Source organism: Microcebus murinus, chromosome 15, assembly GCF_040939455.1.
Source record: "Microcebus murinus isolate Inina chromosome 15, M.murinus_Inina_mat1.0, whole genome shotgun sequence".
Taxonomy (NCBI): domain Eukaryota; kingdom Metazoa; phylum Chordata; class Mammalia; order Primates; family Cheirogaleidae; genus Microcebus; species Microcebus murinus.
Genome location: NC_134118.1, coordinates 5605985 through 5631000, shown reverse-complemented (window position 1 = coordinate 5631000; position 25016 = coordinate 5605985). Strand labels below are relative to the sequence as shown.

Here is a 25016-nt window from a genome sequence, read left to right as displayed (position 1 = left end):
TGCCTGATATTTGGTTAAATGCTATTTCTGGGTGTGTTCATGAGGGTATTTCTGGATGAGATTAACAATTGAGTTTATAGACTGAGCAAAGCAGATTGTCCTCCCCAGTGTGGTGGGCCTTAGCTAATCCATCTAACATCTAAATACAATGAAAGGCTGAGTAAGAAAGAATTCTCTCTGCCTGACTGTCTCAGTGCTTAGACATCCATCTTCTTCTGCCTTCAGACTCAGACTTGGACAAGAACTTACACCATCAGCTCCGCTTCTCAGGCCTGTAGATTGATACTGGAACTATGTCATTGCCTCTCCTGAGTCTGGACTCCTCAGCCTATATAATCTCATGAGCCATCTTAAATCTCTCATATATCATGTGGGTTCTCCTGCTCGGGAGAACCTTGACTAAGATAAACAGACAATACCAAAAAAGCTCCTAACCCCTGGAGCACATTTGAAAGGTTGGAATCACCACAATTCCTAAGAAAGAAACTATCAGTAGATCTTCAATGATATCTTGGGCTGGTTATGGATTTCAAATGCTGGTAGAGGCCTTTAATAATAAATCATTAGTAATCTAGCTACATCATTATGAATGAATTTATTATGAGTTGTTTGATAAATCCTATAGCATATACTGATACACAATAGAATCAACATTTAATTAGATTTTAAAATCATATTTATGATACCATAGTTCAAATAAAATCATATACCACTACTGCCAAAGCAGAGGGATACATATTCTACATAGTTCTACCACCAAGTTGCCAATGACACATCATTGTTGTCACTGAGTTCTTTCTGCACTGAAAAGGGGGAAGAGTTAGGGCAACTGAATTTAGGGATCTTATCTAGGAGTTCATAGCCTAAAAATACCAAGAACACCACCCTGGAGAAGGTAAACCCAAGTCCCCTTAGAACTCATTCTCTCACTCAGAATCTCTGTGCTAAGAAAGTTATTCTTTTCATTGATATAATGTAAGCCCTCCCAGGAGTTTGAGGTTGTTGCGAGCTAGGTTGACACCATGGCACTCTAGCCCAGGTGACAGAGTGAGACTCTGTCTCAAAAAAAAAAAATTGCAAGTAGGACAGGACAAAGCCTCAGAGAGAGGACACTGAAAGCACCTGGACAAGGGCACATAATCAGTAAAACAGCAGGAGTATAGTCTTTTACATACATGAGGAGGCCCATGTAGCTGAACACATAATTTAACAGGATGTGAATTGCACAGGTTGCTAGCTGGTTCTGAGGCTGTCTGGTAAAAAAAACTCCATCTCACCTCCCACCCACCTGCATCTACCATGCTAAAAATGTGAAATAATGGCATTCCATCCATACGAGTAGTATTCAGTAATATGCACCAAGCAAAGAAATGTGGTCGGCAGCAAGGTGTGAAGTCTACTGTAAAAGAGCATAATAGCACTGTGAAAATATTTTTGCTACTTTCACACATCACTTTGGCTAGTAGAAAAAACATTGTTACTGTAATTATATGGGCTTGATAAAACTTAATGAGGCCCTTTTAGCCTTTGTTGAGGCAAGTATAGAATCTAAATGGCAATAATTTTACTGAGATCTTAGAGGAATGAGATGAAAAGGATATTCATCTATTTTTCTTTGGATGCTATGATTGCAGCAACAGCGCAACCTTTCACCCTTCAGAACATCCTCTATCCTTTATGCATTCCATATACTAGAAACCAATAACTAGAGAAATTCCCCACTACCTAGTTATATTCAGAAATATTAAATTAAAGTTAATATTTTTTCCTTCCTAAATGTGACTTTTCCTAGCAAGTTGTTATATTGGATAAATAATAGCCTATGTCCCTAAAGGCTTCTAGGCTTTCAGGAAAAGGAGCAAGTAGACTTTGCCAGTTACCAATTTATTGCCTCTCTGCTACAAATCAATCAATCTTTCATTGCCTGATCTGTGAAACTTGAGTTGAGCCCTTAAAACAGTCTTCCTTTGCCAATTGGCACAATGTTAACCTGTCAGAGGAGGTCGCTGGAGAGAAATTGCAAAGGAAGGTATTCTTGCTGAGCCCCCTGGACTCCTTTTACCAAGCCCTGCAGTGTAGGTAGCAACACCCTAGTGGCTCCCCCACTGCCAGCAGCTTCCCTGAGTACCCTCTCTTGGTCATTTTCAATGCAGAATACTTCCTGCAAGACACATCTCCCAAATTAGCTTTCCCTAGCACCCTGGAAATCAGATTTCAAGCAAATTCCAGAGTGTGCATATCAAGCAATTCCACTAGCATGGCATCACTACCACCTCTGAGCCAATTAGTGAGCCACAGCTGGGGGAAGAGGGAAGGGACTCTTTTTTGAGCCATCTGTATCAGCTCTAGGGGTAGCACCTGCTCCTTATATCTGCTAGTCCTGTACCTTTTAGAGTTTACTTTATTTACTAGCCAATCTCTCATTACTCAATCCCTGTTTTGTAGTTAGAAATTCTTTATATTTCCCTGATCAAGTTACTATGTGGTTTCTGTCTCAGGACTAGACCCTAACTGATACATTTGCTCCTTTGGAGAGCTGAGGACTAGACCCTAACTGATGCATCTGTTCCTTTGAAAGGCTGAAGTGTGAGAAATAGCTTTCAGAATGTCTAACCAGAAAAAGCAGACCAGTGAACTGTGCTGTCATCCTTTGAAGTGAAAGTTGGCGGTCCAGAACGAGGGAGACATCTGAGCGCCACATTTATCGACTACTGTTGCGTGCAGGATACTGGGTCAGAAAGAGGATGCACAAAGAAGATACAGTGACGCCATAAATGAGTTGACTAACCACTTAGGGACACCAGGCATCCACAAACTAACATGTCAAAGCAGTGAGCTGCTAAAAGCCAAATAAGGGTCATGGGCAACACTGCTACAGGGCAGTGACAGTTCCTGGGGTAAGAGGCTAATACTTTCTATCTTGTCATAAGCAAGAACTAATTATCTGCATAAGGCCTGTGCCACAGAAAAAGGGATCTCTCTCCAAATGGTCCTCCACGTTCCCCTCTGTGCTCCAATAATGGAGTATTACTCAAATCCAATAGACCATGGACTCCTGGCTGTGACCAGTTGCCTTCCACTTCACTGTCCAGAGATATAACTAAGTAAACATTTGGGCAGAGAAAAAGAATTTAAGAAAAGAAAAGCTGTTTCAATTTAAGTGTGTCTTTGACAGGGGGAATGCTTTAAAGGATTTAAAGAAGAGATTAGGGAAACACAGTGACTATAATCTACCAAAGCCAAATCCAAATGCCTTCAACAAAGCCCCTCCACATGAGTCTATTAAGGAAACCCAATAACAACATGGTGGAGAATAAAACCTTGTCATTCACTGAAAGGCGGAAAAGTGATTTGGAGCAGAAAGCAGGAATAAAGAGACTACCTTTGGCTCACCACAAGAGTAACAGTAGGAAAGTTGGAAAGAAAAGCCCAAGAACAGGAGGACTCCAATGAACCATCTGGAAAGTGGGAGAGAATAGCAAAGGGAGCAAAAGTGAATTTTTCTAATGATAAATGAGAGCAGCTTTCCTGACAAGACTGAACCACAAAGGACTCCAAAGGATTTGTTCAAAATGAAGGATATTCACTCCATTAGGTTAAATCATTCCAGGCAATGAGCACAACCAGTGGAAGGAGCCCCTTTACCGCACCCCTAGAGGAGAAATGGTGCATGGCCACGACCACACACAAAAAAGAAGAGGTAGTACGTGAACTTAACACAGACATCTTAATGAAGCACAATTTCAGTGATACACTGTGGTCAAAATTACATCAACACTTGCTTCTCTGAACACCTTCACTCAATCACTTTCTTAAAAACATTTCCTTTTGTTTCTATGTGAATATTCATGCATTACATATTAATTATATAATATGTATAAGTTTTCACAACTGTCTTCATTTATTAAGATCCAAAGTTGTGTATTTCATAGACCAGTAAAAATGTTTAAAAATTCGAGGGACTAAAATAAGGTGGGCAATGCATTATTTTGCTAAGCACAGGCATTTGCTTAAAATACTGTCACCATCACTTTATAAAAGAAATAGTATTCTAACACTCAAGAGAGTAGCAAGGAAATCATCTCAGGACAAAGGAGAGCCCTTTAAAATAAATAAATATATCTTTATAAAACTTGCTACATTGCTCTTATATTTCCAATTTTCCTGTAAGATCAACAAAAACTTGGGCATGGAACAGAACTGGTTAATACACTCAAGTTTGAGAACTAGCCAAAAGGACAAGGAACAAAATCCATACACACATTCTTTCATAAAATTGAAAAAAAGAAGAGGCATTTAGAAAATGGTTTTTTAAAAATAATAATGAAGACAGAAACAGGAAGGAAGGAAGAAAGGAAGGCAGGCTCATCATGAATTATCTTAAATTCGGGAGGAAGTGCCACCTGCATATGTATGTACAGGACAGACAGAGCCTGCATGAAACTGGCCCAGAGGATGTTATCAAAGGAGAATGAAGACACACTAAGAAAACAGAGGCTCTGCAGCCAAGACTGAAGAATAAACTACAGGACGCCTGTCTCTCAACAACTCCTCAGAACATCCTCGGAGAGTACACACAGTGCATCTGGTGAGAAAGGACAAGGCACTTTCAGGGACAACAGGAAAATAGAGCTTCTCCAAGCACTGGGTCCACATATGCATGCTTCAATTAATATTTTTAAATCAGATTCCATAGACACAGGATTTGTATGAGCTCCCTCTGGTGGGTCTGCCAAATATATGAAATCTGCCATTCTTTGCAAAATAAATGTCTTAATAACATTTTATAAAAAATTAGCTTTGAAGCTATAGAATAGTGGTTCTCAAACTTTTTAGTCTCAATATCCTTCTATACTCCTAAAAATCATAACATTTTACATCATTTGCAAATAATGATATGATACCTGATCTCATTCACCTTTCTTCCACTTCATAGATAATCACCACTCTCATTTTGGTGTTTACCGTTCCATACCTATGTACTTACAGAGACAGAGAGGGAGAGCACAAGCAAGTACATGAGAACATATATTGTTGGGCATATTTTATTCTTGGGCATATTCTGAATACCCATGAAAAAGATATCATTCATAATATATTTGTTTCCCTCAACATTGTAATAAATTCTCATCCATGTTGATATAGGTACCTATAGAATAGATTGTTTATAATTGCTATAAAGTGTTCAATATACAAATAGAGCCCATTTTATTTATCCTTGTTCCTCCTGATGAACATTTGAGTCTTTATTTTAATACTTAAAGAAAAAAATGCCAGATGATGGAGCATATGATTTTTGTTTTCATTGGAAACTATCAAATTACTCTCCAACATGGCGCTAACTATATATATACCCCCAGTAGAAAGGTATAAGATGTGTGATTCTTCTAAACCTTTGGGATTGTCAGGGTTATTAAATTTTGGTAATTTAGCCAATCATGTGTCTTCTTCTATCAATAGGCCATTATTATTCTTGGCTAATTTTTCTTTCTTTAAAAAAAAATTACACAATAAATCATATACATAAAAGTATATAAGTATATTTAAAGAATAACAAAAGCACACACACGTGTGCTCATCACCCACATCCATTTTCAGAAAAAACAACAGTACCAAAAACCTGGAGGCCCCACCATGCCCCTACCTGATCATGTACCCTTTGTCACTCCTCACAGAGGTAAAACTAAATTTTTTGTTTATTACTCCCTTGCTTTCCAACTACATATACATGAATCCCTAAATAATATAAGGGCTAATTTTGCCTACTTTTTCAATTTTACATAAATGTAACTGTACATTGCAGGCTTCTGTAGCTCTCTTTTCTTGCTCAACACTGCTTTTCATAGTCATTCATGTAGATTGATCTAGTTATGATTTATTCATTTTCATAGACACATGACACTCACATATTCTTAAGTAAATACACCAAAATTCATTACTCTGTTCTACTCTTGGCAGAAATGTGGTTTGTTCCAGTTTTTTGTCTAATATTAATAGTACTATGAGCATTCTCATCTATCTCAAAATAGAAGAGACACATTTAAGAATGCCTCTAAAGTCCGTATGTGAGTAAAATTTCAGGTGTTGGTTTGATACTTTCCAGAGCATTCCAGCATACCAGAGCCAAATACTTGGTATGGTCAGATGTTTTCCAACTGGATTCTTTTTTTCATTCTGAGACTTTTTTACATGATCAACCCAATCTTCAGTCAGTTATAAAAAATCAAACACCTCCACCAACCATGTAGCTTATCTCTTAACTCTGTTTATGCAGCCTTTTACTAGGCAGAAGTTTTACCTTAATATAGCCACCTTTAACACTTTTTTCATTTATAGATTTTTCTTGTTTAAGGAATCTTATGTTTGAGATATATTATACCAAGGTGATAATGGTAATCTCCTATATTTTCTTCTGAGAGTTTTAAAGATGTCCTTTTCACAAAGGGATTGTTAATCCATCCACAATTGAATTTTGCATTTGGTGTGAGGTAGAGATCAATTCCTTTCCTATATAGATAACTGTTTTAGAACAATTAATGCAGAATCCATCATCTCCCTACTTATTTAACATCAGTTCTAGTTTACAATAAGCTTCCTAATATGAGAAGAACTGTTTCAAAGTTCTCTATTTAATTAACATTGTGCCATTACTAAGCCATCTTAATAACTATAGAAGTATAGGTCTTAAGAGCTGCTCAAGGCATGTCCTATTACACTAATGCTCTTCCTATGAATAAGATCAGTCCCTCGACTTTTCCAAAACACCCAGTGATTAGATTTGCACTGAATTTATAGAAAAGATTAATTTTAGAAGAATTACCATCTTCATGATATTATTTTCCTACCTATGAATCTACAAACATGGTGAATCTCTCATTTTTCTCTTTTGCCAATTTTAATAATATTTGATAATTTCATCTATAAGTATCTAAAGCATCCTATGCAAGATTTATACCTAGGTACTTCAAAGTTTTAGTCAGTACTACAAATGAAATCTTTTATTACATTTTCTAACTGGTTGTTACCTGTAGGTAAGAAACATTAATTTTTCTATATTGCCCTTGCACCCAGCAATTTTGCTGAATTGTCTTATTAGTTCTAATAGTTGATCTGGATATTCTATAAATTTGTAGGTACACTATCATATCATCTGCAAATAAAGCAGTCTTATCTCATGTTTTCCAATGTTTATATCTCCCATTTCTCTTTCAGGTTTACTACATAAGCTAGATATCCCACACAATGATAAATAGGCAGACTGATGACAGGAGATCCTGAATTATGGCTAATTTTGATAGAAATGTTTAGAACAATTCACCATTCATTATGAAGTTTGCTGTGAGTATTTAATACATTTCATGTATAAAGTTAAGGAAATTCCCTTCTATTCCTAGTTTGCTAAAAGTTTTTATCAGGAGTCATTAATGTCATGAGATACTTTTTTAATGTCATGAAACTCAAATGCTATCAAAGTATTTTTCTACACCTATTGAGATGATAACATGCTTTTTCTCCTTGTATCAGTTAATATGGCATAATGTAAAACACGTATAATAGTAAAGCAGTAGGACATAGTGAATCAATGAATTAAATTTTCAACTACTCATTTAATAATTCTATATATGTTCATTAAAAAAAATGATCTATGTTCATAAAGATGAAACTGGAAAGAGGGGCCAAGATGATAGACTAGAAGCAGTCTGCACATACCACTCTCACAAAGAAAATAAAAACTGGCAAGTTGGCCGGGCGCAGTGGCTCACACCTGTAATCCTAGCACTCTGGGAGGCCAAGGTGGGCAGATTGCTTGAGGTCAGGAGTTCAAAACCAGCCTGAGCAAGAGCGAGACCCCGTCTCTACTATAAATAGAAAGAAATTAATTGGCCAACTAATATATATAGAAAAAATTAGCTGGGCATGGTGGCGCATGCCTGTAGTCCCAGCTACTCAGGAGGCTGAGGCAGTAGGATTGCTTGAGCCCAGGAGTTTGAGGTTGCTGTGAGCTAGGCTGACGCCACGGCACTCACTCTAGCCTGGCGAACAAAGCAAGACTCTGTCTCAAAAAGAAAAAAAAACAAAAACTGCAAGTAGATATTCACCTTCAGATCGATCAATCATCTAAAAGAGAACATTGGGGACCAACAGAGAGGTGATGAGAGGAATCCAAAGTGAAGGAGAGAGAAGTGGGGCAACCAACTCATCAGGAATGGCGGTACACAGGGAAGGTGTACATACCTCAGGAGGATCAGAAGTACACAAGTAAAGTGCCCACACATGTGGAAGGGACAGAAGAGAGAACCTCTGGGCTCTACACTTCCCCCACAAACAATGCAGTACAAAATATCATCCATGACTACTGTGAAAACCTCTGTGCACATAAACTAGAAAAACTAGAGGTAATGGATAAATTTGTGGAAACACAAAATCTCCCAAGCTTGAATTGGGAAGAAACAGAAAGCCTGAACAGACCAATAACAAGTCGCAAGATTGAAAGAGTAATAAAAAAAAATCACCCAACAACAAAAAAGCCCCAGACAAGATGGACTCGTAGCCAAATTCTACCAGACCTACAAACAAGAACTGTCACCTATCCTGCTAAAATTATTCCATAACATTGAGAAGGAGGGAATCCTCCCTAATCCTCCCTAATTCTACAAAGCCAGTTTCACCCTGATACCAAAGCCAAGAAAGGACATAACAAGAAAATGAAACTACAGACCAATATCCCTCATGAACATAGATGCAAAAATCCTCAACAAAACACTAGCAAACCAAATCCAACAGTATATCAAAAAGACAATTTGCCATGATCAAGTGGATTGCCAGTCAGGGATGCAAGGATGGTTCAATATACACAAATCAATAAATGTGATTCACCACATAAATGGAAGTGAAAACAAAAACCATATAACCAGCTCAATGGATGCAGAAAAAGCATTTGATAAAATCCAGCACCCCTTCATGATAAAAACCCACAACAAACTAGGCACAGAAGGAACATACTTCAAAATAATAAAAGCCATATATAACAAACCACAGCCAACATCACACTGAATGGGGAAAGGTGAAAGCATTCCCCCTAAGAACTGGAACAAGACAGGCATGCCCAATGTCACCACTTCTGTTCAACTCAGTACTGAAAGTCTAGCCAGAGCAATCAGGCAAGAGAAAAAAATAAAAAGCCTACAAATCAAGAAAGAAGAGGTCCAACTATCTCTGTTTGTCAACCATATAATCATATATCTACAAAACCCTAAAGACTCCACCAAAAGACTTCTAGAATTGATAAACAAGTTCAGTAAGGTCTCAGGTTACAAAAGTAATGTACACAAATCAGTAGCATTTCTATATTTCAAATCAGTAGCTGAGAGTCAAATCAAGATCTCAATACCATTTACAATAGCTGTAAACAAAAAAACATCTAGGAATATGTTTAACCAAGGAGGTGAAAAATATCTACAAAGAGAACTACAAAACACTGATGAAAGAAATGATAGGCGATACAAATTGAAAAAACATCCCTTGCTCATAGATTAGAAGAATCAACATTGTTAAATATCAACATTGTTAAAATGTCCATACTTCCCACAGTAATTCACAGATTCAATGCAATTCCCATCAAAATCTCAACATCATTTTTCACAGATCTAAAAAAATTCCTTAACTTCATATTGAACCAAAAAAAAGCCCAAATAGCCAAAGCAATCCTAAACAAAAAGAAAAAAACATTACTTGACTTCAAATTATACTAGAAGGCTATAGTAACCAAAAGAGCAATGTATTAGCATAAAAGTAGACACATAGACCATGAAACAGAACAGAGAACCCACAAGTACATCCACATAGCTATAACCAATTGATTTTCAACAAAGCAGACAAAATTCAATAAATGGTGCTGGGAAGACTGAATAACCACATGCAGAATAATGAAACTGGACCCCTAGCTCTCACCATATATAAAAATTAATTCAAGATGGATTAAATATTTTAATGTAAGACCTAAAACCATACAAACCATACAAATTCTAGAAAAAAATATACACAAAACTCTTCTGGACATTGGCCTAAGCAAAGAATTTATGACTAAGACCTCAAAAGCAAATACAGCAATAACAAAAACAAATAAATCATACTTAAACTAAAAAGTTTCTACACAGCAAAGGAAATAATCAACAGAGTAAATAGACAGCCCACAGAATAGGAGAAAATATTCACAAACTATATATCCTATAAAGGGCTAATATCCAGAATATATAACGAATTCAAACAAATCAGCAAGAACAAAAATAACCCCATCAAAAAGTGAGCAAAAGTCATGAACAGATTTATTTCAAAAGATAAACAGATGGCCAACAAATATATGAAAAAGTGCTCACCATCAGTAATCATTAGGGAAATGCAAAGTAAAACCACAATGAGATACCATCTTACCCCTGCTAGAACAGCCATTAGTAAAAAATCAAAAAACAATAGATGTTGGCATGATAAAGGAATGTTTATACACTGTTGGTGGGAATGTAAATTAGTATAATCTCTATGGAAAACAGTATAGAGATTCCTCAAAGAACTAATAGCAGACCATTTGATCCAGCAATGCCACTACTGAGTATTTACCCAAAGGAAAAGAAGTCATTTTATAAAAAAGACACCTACCTGTACCTCAATGTTTACCACAGCACAATTCACAATTGCAAGGATATGGAATCAACCCCAGTGCCCATCAACTGATAAGTGAATAAAGAAAATGTGGTGTGTGTGTGTGTGCATATACACACACACCATGGACTACTACACAGCCATAAAAATCAATGAAATAATGTCTTTTATAGCAACTTGGATGGAACTGGAGACATTGTCCTAAGTGAAGTATCTCAGAAATAGATAAACAAATACCACATGTTCTCACTTATAAGTGGGAGCTAAAGGGATATATATATATATATCCCTCCTATATATAATATAGTCATAGAGTGGTGTAATGGACATTGAAAACTAAAAAGAGAAGTTTCTACTTAAGTGTCCCTAATATCAGAGGGATAAAAATCTACCTATCAGGTATAATGTACACTATTCTGGTGAAGGGTCATAAAGTGGTATAATCAACATTGAAAACTAAGAAGGGAAAAAGAAGTTTCCATATAACTGCTCCTGATAACAGAGGGATAAAAATCTACCTATTAGGTACAATGTATACTAGTCTGGTATGATGGGTACAGTGAAGCCCTGACTTCAGCATTATACAATTCATCTACATAACAAAAAACACTTGTACTCCTTAAATCCATTGAAATAAAATTTAAAAAGATGAAATGTCTAAGACTGTCTTTTTTTAATCTAATTTGAATATTAACATGTCAAAACCCATAAAATGAGATTGAGAGGTCTCTCTTTTTCTATTTTCTGAAACAGACTGTACAGTTCTTTCACAACTTGATAAAAACTCACTTGTAAAATCATCTGGGACTGACAGAGGAGAGGCTATTAATTCCAGAGTTAATTGCTTTCAGTTTTCTACTGCATGCAATGTATGCTCTTATCTTTAATTTTTCTTGACTCCTTTTTTTTCTTTTAATCTTGATAGCTCTCTTCCAAAGGAAAGCAGGGACCATCTCATGATTGTTTGATACCTTCTTACAGTCTTGGTTCCCAGTACATATTCAGCTAATGTTTGCTGAGTGACTGATGAATCCCAATGTTTTCCTTCAATCGTTTTCTTGAATCTTATTTTAGGAAATTTGCAAACATATGCAAACATAGAATTAATGATTCCTCATGTATCCAACACGCAGCCTCAATAGTTAACAATTATTAATCCTCTTACATCCATCCCAAAATGCCTAATCCACCTTCCCACATTATTTTGAAGAACATTTCAGACATCACATCATTTTGCACACAGGTATTGCAAAGTGTATCTCTAAAAGAAAAGGAGTTTATAAAAACATAATACTATTATCATGCCTAGAAAAATAAAAATAAACTCCTTCATTTCAAATAATCAGCGTTCAAATTTGCAGTGGTCCCAGATTATGGGGCTTTTTTCTTTAAAAATATGATAGGATGTGTACGCTGTGACCTTTATTTTAATCTATGGGTGTCACTTCCATTCCTTTTATTTTTCTTCCAATTTATTTAAAGAAATGAGGTCAATTACACTATAGAACAGTGCTTCTCCAATTGTGGCAAAGGGACAGTTTTAAATTCCAGTGGATCCCAAACTGATCCATGGGCTTACTGCACACAGTATTACATAGACTGTGCACACGCAAATTACCGAGAGCATTTAAAACACCTGAACCCATCTATATACTGTTCAACAAAAGAAGTCCACTAATAATGTTCTTGAATACGATTACTAAAACATTTCTACATACTTAGTATTGCTTAAACATTTCTCGGTACTTACTTCTGAATTCTCTCTTTATTTCATTCTGAAAATCACAGTTTGAGCAGCCCTGTTACAGAATTTCCTGCAGCCAGGATTTGGCTTGTTATATCTCAGTGGTATAGTTTCATGTTACTCTGGACTCTGCACTTCCTATGAAAATACTAGTTGGACCTAGAGAACTAATCAAACTCATGTCCAGCTTTTTTGGAAAGACTTTATAGTTGGTATTGCATCCTTCGATCATGAGACCGGTTGTTCCTCTTTTTGTGACGATAGCAGTCACTGATGAACTGTGTTAAATAAAGTACTTCAAGTCAAAGTCTCTCCAGTGAATTTGGTTGTAGGAAGTTTTTTTCTTCGAAATAACCCTAAGGAAGCTCTCTTTTTGTCAGGCACCATTGCATCCTTATACTACCTTAGTTGGATAACACAGTGTAGAACTTCTATCAGTTGTGACTTCCCATCCATTTGTAAGGATTTTAGGGAGACCTTGTCACCAAGCTGTGTTATAGATATTGTCTGTGTATTTTTCAATTTGCTATTCTAGTTGCTCTATGCATTCGATAAGATTAGAGGATATTCAAAAACTACATACCTACTTCCCTTCTACTTTAGAATATTTTTTAGCATCTTAAATTGAACACTTAAGTCACTGATTTTCATTTTAAATTTTTAAAATAAATGTATTTAATGCTAAATGTACAAGTGCTCATTTAGCTTTATGCCATCAGTTTTACTTTTTTAATGTTAACTGTGATAATATGGTTTAAATGAAGTCTACCAGGTTTCTCCATATTAAAACAAATTATCCCCCCACATCTGGTCAGTTTGAAGTGAGTATTTTCATTGGTGGTCAGTGATAAGTAATTTGCAATTTATTATTAATATTTCCCTTTGATCAATGAATCTATGGTTGTAAATTTTTTAATTTCTGAGAATATGGAAAGTTTTTATTATCTTTTCTTATTTATTGCTTTCTACATAAATTATATTGTAGTCAGGAAGGTATAGTTCTATCTATGTTATTGATTCTTTGAAATTTGTTTAGATTTCAACTGCCAACAAGTAATGGATAAGTTATCTTAAATATTCCATGTGACTTATACTTCTGACTCTTAGGTACAGAACTGTGTGTGTCTATATGTCTGCACATGCACAAATACACACATATAAATATATAAGCCATGTAAATATACATGGCTACCAAATTATAAAAATAAATATAAGCTAATCTTGTTAATCATATTTTTCAGATTATCTACCTCTTTACTTAGTTTTTCTGCTTAATTCACTGGTTTCTGATTGAGGTCACTTAAAATCTACCATGGTTATGAATTTGTCAAACTTAACATTTAATTCTTCAGTTTTGCTTTATGTATTAAGGATATAATGTTGAATACATAAAATTTCTTAATGCATTAACACTTCTTAGTTGATGTATTATCCCTTCTTTATTCCTATTTATCATTTTTCCATAAATTCTATCTCACCTAATCTTATTAATATTGCTGTCCCAACTTTCTTTTGATAAGTTTTTGCTTGATATATCTTTTTCCTGCCCTTTATTTTCAATCTCTGGTGTTGTTTTGTTTCAGGTTTCTCTAACTGAAAAATGTCCAATCTGATACTAATTTATTTGGACTTATATCTACACCCTTAATTTGAGGTTACTATTTATCATACTTTCTTTTCTTTCCTTTCCTTTTCCCCCCTAATTTGTTGACAAGAGATCATTTTATACATTCTTACTTTTCTACTCTATCAATGTGGAATGCATAGATTGTATTGCAATCCAGTTTTTTTCAACAAAATCTAAAGTTACTCAGCATTTCTAACCTTTCCCCACATATGATAAGATCCTTAGCAGATTTTAATTACCTATTGATTGCCCCCTCCAACTTGTCATTGTTGACTAAAGTTTTTGTTTCACCTTTTCAAAACAAAAAAAGAGTTTTTTCATAATTAATAGTTAAATATATATTATTGTAGTTTATCCATTTCTATGTTTTTCATTGTTTCTCTTACACCCTGTACCTCTGCATTCACTTTTCTACTTGCTGATATATACCTTAGAGTGATTTAAAAAATAATTTAAAAGATTAAGAGAAAAACTTTAAAAGATAATAATATAATTTTTAAAATTACATCTGTAGCATGATTACAACTATCTAAAATATTCTATTCATAGGGGAATAAACTGAAAGAAAAAAAACCATTTTCTTGAGAGTTAAGATTAGGTGAGACTTAGTATCAATACATTAGTTGAAGCCAGGAATTCAGAAAACACTACCACTCCCCCTGTCCCACACCATTGTTTGAATAAAAGCTCCCCTTGGGTCATAAGCTGGTCCCGTTTACTAAACAGTTCCATGAAATAAGCTGAATACAGTAAAATGGGTAGTGAATTCACAAGACCTAGTCCAGTTTTAGCTCCGCTACCAACTGGTTAAGCAACCTTGGACAAGTCAGTATACCTTCCAAGACCTCATATTCCTCATGGCTGAAGTGAAAATTATCTACCTCACATGTTTTTATTAAGGAGAATAAATGATACAATGAACACAGAAGCACCTTATCATATAAGAAGATTCGATACATAGCTACATGTGTGATAAATTTTTAATTATAAGGCAGAATATACAATAACATAATGTGATGAGATTAGCTATTTGTGCTAACCACTAAATTGCACTGGACTCGAACCAAATATGAAACCAGGTAAGGGCTAACTCTCTACCCACTTCCCATCTCCCACCTTCTGTGGCAGCCTTGACTTTCCCTCCCTTAAAATGCTAGGTGCACCTCACAGCCTTCATTGCCTCTTTCATGGCATGCAGACTTACAAATCAGTGCGCACGTTCCTTTTTTATTCTTTCATGAGGTAAGCTGCGCTGAGCACCTGTCTGCTGCCGTGACCTGGATATCACATTACTGGGATCACAGCTCTTCTTGCACATTAATTTTAAGTGATACTCTATCAATTGGTCATATTTCCCAGACTTAGACCTGTCTTTTTTCATCTTGTTTTAGTTTCCTAATAAATCTGTATTCTTATACATAGTTATCATTTCTAACTTAGAAAATAGTTATTCCAAGAGTAAGAATGCTCATCTAAGCTCCCCTGAGATCCAGCATGGGTGGCATTTCTGTGCAAGACTAACCTATTATTGTATTATCATAGATCACAGTATACTAGCACATCCTAAAGCAAACAGAAAGAAGAGAATGGGAGGACAATCTTGTTCAGTTGTCTCCTGCTACATGACTTATTTAATACAACAAAACAACAGTTACTTATTAGTCTAAGGATCCTATACTATATGTTTTCAACTAACAAGCCATTTAGCTTGTGTTTGCAGGAGGAAGTTTTATGATAATAATAATTCCTCCTGTTCCACTGAACACGTTTGGAAGAATTGCTGAAGAAGTAAAGTGAAATACTTCCTGTGCCTAGTTTAATGCCATTTGTTTCTGACATAAAAACAGAGATGGCTTTCAAAATATACAAATAAGGACAGGTAGTGTTGCAAATTTTTAGAACACAGAATCAAGCTTTTAGGGATTTTCATAATTTGCCCAAAAAAGATGCACATAACATATCGGATGCAATTATCTAAAAGATGCAAGATTCCCTGATCAAAAGGCTCTATGCCTGCAAACATACACTTTCAGAATAGCAGCAATTAAGACCTCCCACACCAGCATGCAAAGCAGGGGAAGGTAAGGAAAGAGCTCAGGGATAAGAACACAGTTTATAGTCCAAGCCAATAAATCGCCAGTCCCCTAAGGTATATAAGAAATTCATTAATCTCTAACAGCATGAAAACATAATTAACTTCTACTAACTGAGAGCTGAAATAAGCTGACCACAGGTTTCAGTGTTGTCTCTTCAGCCATCCTGGATTAAGGGTGAATTTGAGCCACTAACTATCCATTCATGAGAAGTGACCCAGAGAAAGGCAGGTCAGCTTTGAGAGAAAGGATAAGGACAGACAATTGAAAATAAAGGCCTGCTGATTTCTGCAGTTACTAACACAACAAATCAATCAAAAAATATCGAGGCAGGCCTGTACAAACAACATCATTAAAGATGGATTCACCAAAGTAAAATAAGTTCAAGGAAGGATGAGTATACTCGCTTTACTGAGATAAACTTTAGTGACCTGAACATGACATGTCCATGATGTCCTTCAGCCATGAGAAATGTCTCAAGACTCACCTCGTGCTTGGAGAAGAGCCGGACAGCCTCCAGCTGGTGGAAAACAGGGTAGTGCTGGGAGTCAATCTGGTCGCGCCTGTAGACGTCGCCCACCACTAGGAAGGCATCCAGCCCTGCGTGCAGCAAGTCCCATTGGTGCGCTGACGTGTGTGCTCTCAACATGTGTGTCCGATTCAGATAATAGTTGTCCCCCTTCTTCCTACTGGGGTGATGAGCTGGGATGAGCAGGCTGTCAAAGTTCTGCCATGTTGTGACCACTGGAGAAAGGTCGTCATAGACTGAAAACAGCGGGGTCCCAAAGCGGCCCACATACTGCTTGTAGAAGTGCTCCTTCACCCTCTCCTTGATCAGCCACAGAGGGTGATGCTGCTGGTTGTGTAGATTCCTACCTACCCTTGAGAGGACCTTCTGGGTGAGGTTGGTGTGGTCATCCTGAGGGTAGGACTTGCCCAGCAGCTCCACCATGTGGCCGGGAGCTGCTTGGGCAGCAAGCTCGGAAGCAGCAGGCCTCGAGCCCCAGGCCTGGTGCTGATGGCCTCTGGAGATGTGACTGGCCTTGCTCAGCAAGTAGAAACATGCACGGGTGACTTGCCTGAGAGCTGAACCAACCATCATAGAAACTTCTCACGAATTCTGGAGAGAGCACACATAAAAAGCACAAGTTTCACTTTGTGAAAAGCAAGTGTGTCCTCTGTGTCTCCCACAAGCCCTCACTGTGCTATTGGCATACATGTTTCTCCCACTGCCACCTCCACACAGCTGGAAGATCCAGTTAAAGAAATCTGCCGACAGAGGCTTCATGTTTACTGCACTAAATTGAAAGACTCTCGAAAGCCACTTTTAGATCCCTAATTTCTAGTTGTCCTTCATTTGTCATTTAGGTTCTTGGCTTTGTAGAAGATTTCCTTTATCACATTGTCCTGAACTCCTGATATGGAACAAAACTTAAATGTGACAACTTCCATATTCTAGAATCAAAGACTTCAGAGGCATGACCTAAATTACAGGACTTACTGGACCCTACTAAGGGCCTCATTAATTAAAGGGAGCACATGACTACATACAGGCCTTAGAAGGATAATAAAAGGGAAGATATGTTAAATAGCCATCCTTCACATTTCCGCTTTTGTCCTCTTAACTGCAAAGTACTGTTTATCCTTGACAGGTTCTGACTGCTGGATTACTTCACTAAATCACAGAATGACATTAATAATACTGTTTTTAAAACATTCTGAATAAAATACACCACTTTAGATGGTGGCTATCTTTAATATTTAAAAAATTAAAAATAGAAAACATAAGGAAATCTGATACAAAGTGATAGACTATACCAATAGACAGCTGAAACTATTTTTATAAATGTGAACCTTTCCTATAATCACATCTGGTCATGTCATTTAAACTTAATAGCATTGTAGCATCCTCTCAATTACATCTTTGTTTTGTAAAATAGCAAATTGCTATAATACTGCACACTCACAACAAACCAGGTGCAGGACTTAGCTCACTGAGGAATGGACAGAGAGCAACCAGAAGACAGAGTACTGACCCAGATTTTTAAAAAAGAAAAATGCCTAGAATTTAATAAGATCACCAAATTTCACAGCTGAAAGTCACCTCAGCTGTCATCTAGTCTAAGTTGTTCATGTCACAGACGAGGTGACCCAGACTCAGATATAACTGACCAAACTCTATGGTAAGGTGGCGAAGAGTAAAGACAACACAAAGGATTCCAGACCATGCAGTGTCCTCCACACTGCCACAGAAGCCAGTTTTAAATACACTCAGCAATCTCAGTAATGAGTCATTAGATGTCAAATCCTAATGTTCATAAATGATTTAAGTTCACAAACTTAAATCACACAAATTTATCTTCTAAAATTTGGAATTTTTATCTATTAGGCTACTTTAAAGCATATGTGGTTATATTACTTCAAGGGCCATGCAACCATACCAAAAAATACATAACTTCATGAGACTAAGATGCATAAGAAGAGAATTCTACTGCTCCAGACCATGAAAAGCATACCTACTAAGCAGCACAACTCACCTGATTCTAAATTGGAACTGAGAATATCTAGCTCCAAGTTAAATTGTTGTACTTGTGTATGACTGCTTATAAGAAGCCTGTGCATAGCACTTTTGTCTGAGATTGTCATCATGTGAGTTTTCAAAGACACATAGGAACTCTCTGGATTTATTCATTTATTTTGTCAGAGCTGCTTCAAAACGGCTTTTGGCTGAGCTGCAACTGAAATACATCTTCCTATCTACATTGTTCAGTGGCTTGTCACCACAGTGCATATGAACTTTAAATATGCATATGCAGCCTTACACATCTTAGCACAAAGCCAAACTGTTAGGTTCTTAGCTAACCAATTCAGCACCCTCGGCAAAACACAAGAAAGCACTTCTTCCTTCTAAAGGCATATGCTGTTATACAAAGTTCAGAATTGTTCTGGGAAAGAGGCTTTTGATGCAGCTATTTGTGGCTTGTTAACTATACTCTTCCTTCCCAGTTTCCAGCTCCTCACACATCCAAAGCCACTTCTAGGATCTGCACCCACAGATGTGCCCCGTCCTCACGTCCCTTGCTTGTTCTCCTCATGCAATCCCCAGCTTGCCCATGAAGGTTTAATTTTCTTGTCCTCATTTTCTTGTCCTTTGGTCTCTTGGCCCAGTCCTGCTTATATTTTCCATTGTCATTCTCCCCACCCAAACCAGTATTTGTCCTTTCTATTATTATCTCTTACAGAGAGAGATTAATAACAAGGGTTTCCTACTTCTACCTGAGACATGAATTCCTTTCCTTCTGCCTCTGTCAAATTTCACTATAAGAAATATTTCATCTGGAAATATATAAAAGACCCAGCAATATAATATCAATAGTCAGATGTCTATTGGTAAAGTGCTCTTCCATTTCATCCTTTCAACAACTGTGTGAGTTAAGTATTATTCTTACCATTTTAATGATGAGGAAAATAAAGCTCAAACAGATCGTGTAACTTGCACGAATTCATATGCCTAGCCATTAGGTAAAGTTTAGAACCCTGAGTAAGTACAGTTGACCCTTGAACAACATGGGTTTGAACAGTGTGGGTCTACTTATAAGCATATTTTTTTCAATGAAACTTACCCTGAGTGTGCCTGCCTCTCCTCCACCTCCACCATCCTGGAGACAGCAAAACCAACCCCTCCTCTTCTCCTCCTCCTCCTCCTCCACCTACTCGATGTGAAGATGATGAAGATGAAGGCCTTTATGATGATCCACTTCCACTTAATGAATAGTAGATATATTTTCCTTTCTTACAATTTTAATAATATTTTCTTTTCTCTAGTTTATTGTAAAGATACGGGATACAATACATATAATGTATAAGATATGTTAGTCAACTGTTTATGTTATCGATAAGGCTTCCAGTCAAAGTAGTTAAATTTGGGGGTAGCCAAAAGTTATATATGAATTTTTAATTGAGTGGGGGTTCAGCACCAAACCTCCAAGTTGTTCGAGGGTCAACTGTATTTCTCAAAGGCCCAATACTATTAAATTCAACTTATATCTCTTCAACCACCTCCTTAACTTCTATTTTATCTGAATAATTTAGATTATACATCAATGCATTTTGAATACATAAACAAATGTATCAATAAATAAATCTAATAAAACACATTAGATCATGAAAATGAAATAAATATTTAACTAAAGACTCAAGGACCAAATCTGTCCAAGGCCTGTTTTTATAAATAAGTTTTTTGGGACACAGTAATAATCATTTGCTTACTTACCATTTTTTGTGGCTTTCTCACTACAAAGGCAGGGCTGAGTAGTTGTCACAGAGATTATATAGCCCACAAATACTCTAAAATACTTACTATCTAGTCCTTTACAGGAAGTTTTCTGAGCCCTGTTTTAGTTTAACCCACTGAAAAGTTCTTCCATATTATCAATAAAGTCATTCTGGTCACGAATATATGTAGACTGTATAGCCACACAAAGTAGAAAAGTATAAATATGGATGTGAAGTATGCTGACATTGGTATAAAACAGATAATGAGACCAACTGTGAGATAAATCAATATAATATTAACACAATAGGCAACAGGACAGACTTTACAGAGACACCCATATGGGTTTGATCCTAACTCAACCTCTTAGGAGCGGTATATCATCCTTGATGCATTATTTGACCTTTCTGGACCTAAAGTTCCTCATCTGTAAAATAGAGACAATAATATCTATCTCATAGTGAAAAGCTTAAACTAGATCTTGTTCATAAGATACTTAACTCTTTTAACTGTGTAAGAGATAAGATGAGTTAAATCAAGAGTTAAAAGTGACCTAGAGATTTCTAGAGACCAGGTAACAGAGAAAATAGAGTAATTCACTGAGATAGGGAACTCCGAATGGATGGATGTTCATTTGTTCAGATGATTTTCTCTGTGTTTGTGGTTACAGAAAGAAACAGCTTTGGACATAAGGAAGTTAATTATAGATGAGATAGCCCTGTTATAATTTCTATGAGGAAGTTCAAGGTATGGTTTGGAAATGAGGTAAGAGATTAGTTCTAGAAAGGTAGACCTTGGAAGCAATTTGTATACAGGTACAAGTTAATATCACATGGGTATATAAGAATGCATGGTAGGATGAGAGAAGAAAACAGAAATAGCCATATTGTCTGTCTCCCTGTTAGACTATATGGTCCTTGAGAGTAGAACACATACACACACACACACACACACACACACACCCTCTTATATTAATCTTTGTATACTCAGAGCCTAGCACTATATTTGACACTAGGTAGAAAAGGAGAGAAGAAGAGAAAGAAGAAGAAAGGGAAAAGGACAGAAAAAATTGGTCAGCAAGATCTAACAAGACAAAAAGGGCAGCATTTTTTGTAGGGGCAGCTAAAGTAAAAAATTATTTAAACAATCAACTGAGTGAAGAGACAACCTATGAAATGTGACAAAATATTTGTGAGCCATACATCTGATAAGGGGTTAATATTCAAAATATATAAGAAACTAAGCTCAAAAAAAAAAAAGACAATTAAAAAATGGGCAAAGGGTCTATACAAACAGTTCTCAAAAGAAGACATATAAATGGCCACAGGTATATGAAAAAATCCTCAAAATCACTAGTTATCAGAGAAATGCAAATCAAAGCCACAGTGTGATATCACTTCACCTCTGTTAGAATGGCTACTACTGAAAGAGAAATAGTAACAAATGCTAGCCCAGATGTGGAGAAAGGGGAACTCTTACACACTGTTGGTAGCAATACAAATTAGTACAACCATTATGTAAACAGTATAGTTTCCTCAAAAACCTAAAAATAGAACTACCATAGGATCCAGTTAATCCCCCTTCTGGGTATATGTACAAAGGAAATGAAATTGGTATGTCAAAGAGCTGTCTGCACCCCCATGTTCATTGCAGCACTGTTCACAATAGCCAAGATGTGGAATCAACCTAAGTGTCCATCAGTGGATGAGTGGATAAAGATAATGTGGTTATCTATATAATGGAATACTATTCAGCCTTTAAAAAGAAAATCCTATCATTTGAGACAATATGGGTGAACCTGGAGAACATGATGTTAAGTAAAAAAGCCAGGCACAGAAAGATAAATAATGCTTGATCTCACTTATATGTGGAATCCAAAAAATTTGAACTCATTGAAACAGAACAGTGGCTACCAGGAATTTGTAGGGAGAGGAGTTGGGAAGATGTTGGTCAAAGGATACAAAATTTCAGTTAGATAGGAGGAATAAGTTCAAAAGATCTATTGTACAATGTGGTGACTATAGTTAATAACAATGTATTACTATATTCTTGAAACTTGTTAATAGAGCAGGTTTTAAGTGTTCTCACCATAAAAAAAGGTAAGTATGTGAAGTAATGGACATGTTAGTTAGCTCAATGGCCATTCCATAATCTATACATATTTTAAAACATGTTGTGCATGATAAATATGTATAATTTTTGTTAATTAAAAATAAATAAATAAGAGAAAACATCAATCCACATCCCCAAACCAAAAAAGAAAAGATATCTATTTAACAAGATGATCATCAACAGGGTAATTTCAATGGCTGGGTGAGGCAAGACAAGAGATCATGATGGGTTAAGAAAGGAATAGAGGCTGGGCGCAGTGGCTCACGCCTGTAATCCTAGCATTCTGGGAGGCCGAGGTGGGCGGATAGCTCGAGATCAGGAGTTCGAAACCAGCCTGAGCAAGAGCAAGACCCCGTCTCTACCAAAAACAGAAAAAAATTAGCCAGGCATGGTGGCGCATGCCTGTTGTCCCAGCTACTTGGGAGGCTGAGTCAGTAGGATTGCTTGAGCCCAGGAGTTTGAGGTTGCTGTGAGCTAGGCTGACGCCACGGCACTCTCTCTAGCCTGGGCAACAAAGCGAGACTCTGTCTCAAAAAAAGAAAAAAGAAATGGGCCGGGAATGGCGGTGGCTCACGCCTGTAATCCTAGCACTCTGAGAGGCCTGAGAGGCCAAGGCATACAGATTGCTGGAGGTCAGGAGTTCGAAACCAGCCTGAGCAAGAGCAAGACCCCATTTCTACTAGAAATAGAAAGAAATTAATTGGCCAACTAATATATAGAGAAAAAATTAGCCAGGCATGGTGGAACATGTCTGTAGTCCCAGCTACTCAGGAGGCTAAGGCAAAAAGATTGCTTGAGCCCAGGAGTTTGAGGTTGCTGTAAACTAGGCTGACGCCATGGCACTCACTCTAGCCTGGGCAACAAAGTGAGACTCTGTCTCAAAAAAAAATAAAAAATAAAAATAAAAAAATAAAAGAAATGAATGGAATACGTGGAAACAAAGGAGGGTACCAATGAGAGAATGGATAAAATCTTACAAGTTCTACTACTAAAGCAAGGTAAGTTGAGGAAGTTTTAACAGATGGCCCTGATCTCCCAAGGAAAGCTTTAAGATTTGTAAAGAAAAACATTCTGTACAATCTAAACATTCACCAAGTAAATGTGTTTTTTTCTCAATGAGCAATGCTATAGTTTAGAATGAGAAGTTATAAATATTAGATAGGAGTCCAGGGATGGTATGACACATAAAATTAAGAGAAATCACGTAGGAGTTATTAGTAGGAAATAAAAATTAGAAGAAATATGAGAAATTAGAAAAGGAAAGGGAGGTGAATTTAAAGAAGGTGTAAATTTGGTACGTGTAGGGAAACTCGGAGGAACAGGGATGACTAATGTGGTTCCTGGGACCTCAGAAGTCAGCCAGAAAGGAGAACATTAGTTGGTGGCCCATCATCCAGGAACAACCCAACAGCAGACAGTAGTCACTAAAAGACTTTCTAGATAGACTCAAAAGACACAGAAACAAAAAACTGATATATATTCTGCAAGGAGTCCAGGGAAGTCACCAACCATGGGTTCTGGTAGCTGTGAGGTAAGTTTATTGATCTGAGCCCTTCTTAGCTCCAGGAGTTGATCTGTCCTTCTTGCATCAATCTATCCTTCCTAGCCCACCTTCATCTTAGTCAATTTAAACCAACCCTTGGCTCTCAGGGCCTTCTTAATTGGATTTTAGGTCCACTTTCAGATGCACTAATCATCTGAAAGCCAGTGTTTCTCATGGGAACAAATAGTACAGCTGGCGAATGTGCTACTCCCGATCAACAAGTTAATGTTGCTATTTTTGGAAAAATAATCCCAATAACAAGAGTGTTTTACATTTTACAAAATAATTTCACATGCATTTTATTACCGATTCCTGCAATACCTCCTGAGGTACACACAATTATTCATAATTCACAGATAAAGAAACGTTGGTTCCTAAGTGGCATAACTCAGCTCCTACAAATAAAACTATGGACCTCAAATCTTTGTCTCTTCAGTTTAAAATCCTGTGTTCTTTCCACTCTGCTATAAGCTTCCCAATAAAAGAAATAAGACATGGTCAAAAAAGGCATAAAAACAAAAGTGTACATAAGAGTATCTATAATTACTGGAAAAATGCTTTAGTTCTATAAAATGAGTACTAAAATGTCATGCATTAACTATATAAGGAACTTTGTGTGCTTTTCACTGAATCATGACTTTAAAATAATAGACTAGATATAGCTGACATTACTAAAACATATGTTTTACCTTTTTACATTTTTTCCTTAGAATTTACAGGGACATTTTGAGATACTTAGAATGAGCCAAGACTCTGTTAAAAAGACTATTCCGGTAAGTTTGTGCTGATTTTTTTTTCTTGATAAATTTCCCCATAAAAGTCAGAAGGAAACAAATCATACTACTGGCCTTAGACTAAGTGCCTGAGAGTCCTATAAAAAACTGCTTACTATTGTTGTTGATGACGGCAATGAAAATGGGGTGGTATTTCTTCCACTGTAAAATAACTTACAGCAATTACATAACCTC

The 25016-nt window shown here is 36.6% G+C and overlaps 1 protein-coding gene across 9 annotated transcripts in view; it reads right to left on the bottom strand.

Moving 5' to 3' along the window:
• The window catches only part of FARS2 (phenylalanyl-tRNA synthetase 2, mitochondrial), a 520217-nt gene that overhangs the window by 369235 nt on the left and 125966 nt on the right, over positions 1-25016 (bottom strand). For 4 of the 9 annotated variants that reach the window (XM_076010445.1, XM_076010446.1, XM_012737710.3 and 1 more), the window contains one exon: positions 16608-17240. The exons of the other annotated variants lie outside the window; for them this stretch is intronic. In XM_076010445.1, the coding sequence (XP_075866560.1) occupies positions 16608-17222 (615 nt within the window). In that variant the 5' untranslated portion in view covers positions 17223-17240. The remainder of the gene's footprint in view (positions 1-16607; positions 17241-25016) is intronic. 9 annotated transcript variants of the gene reach the window in all.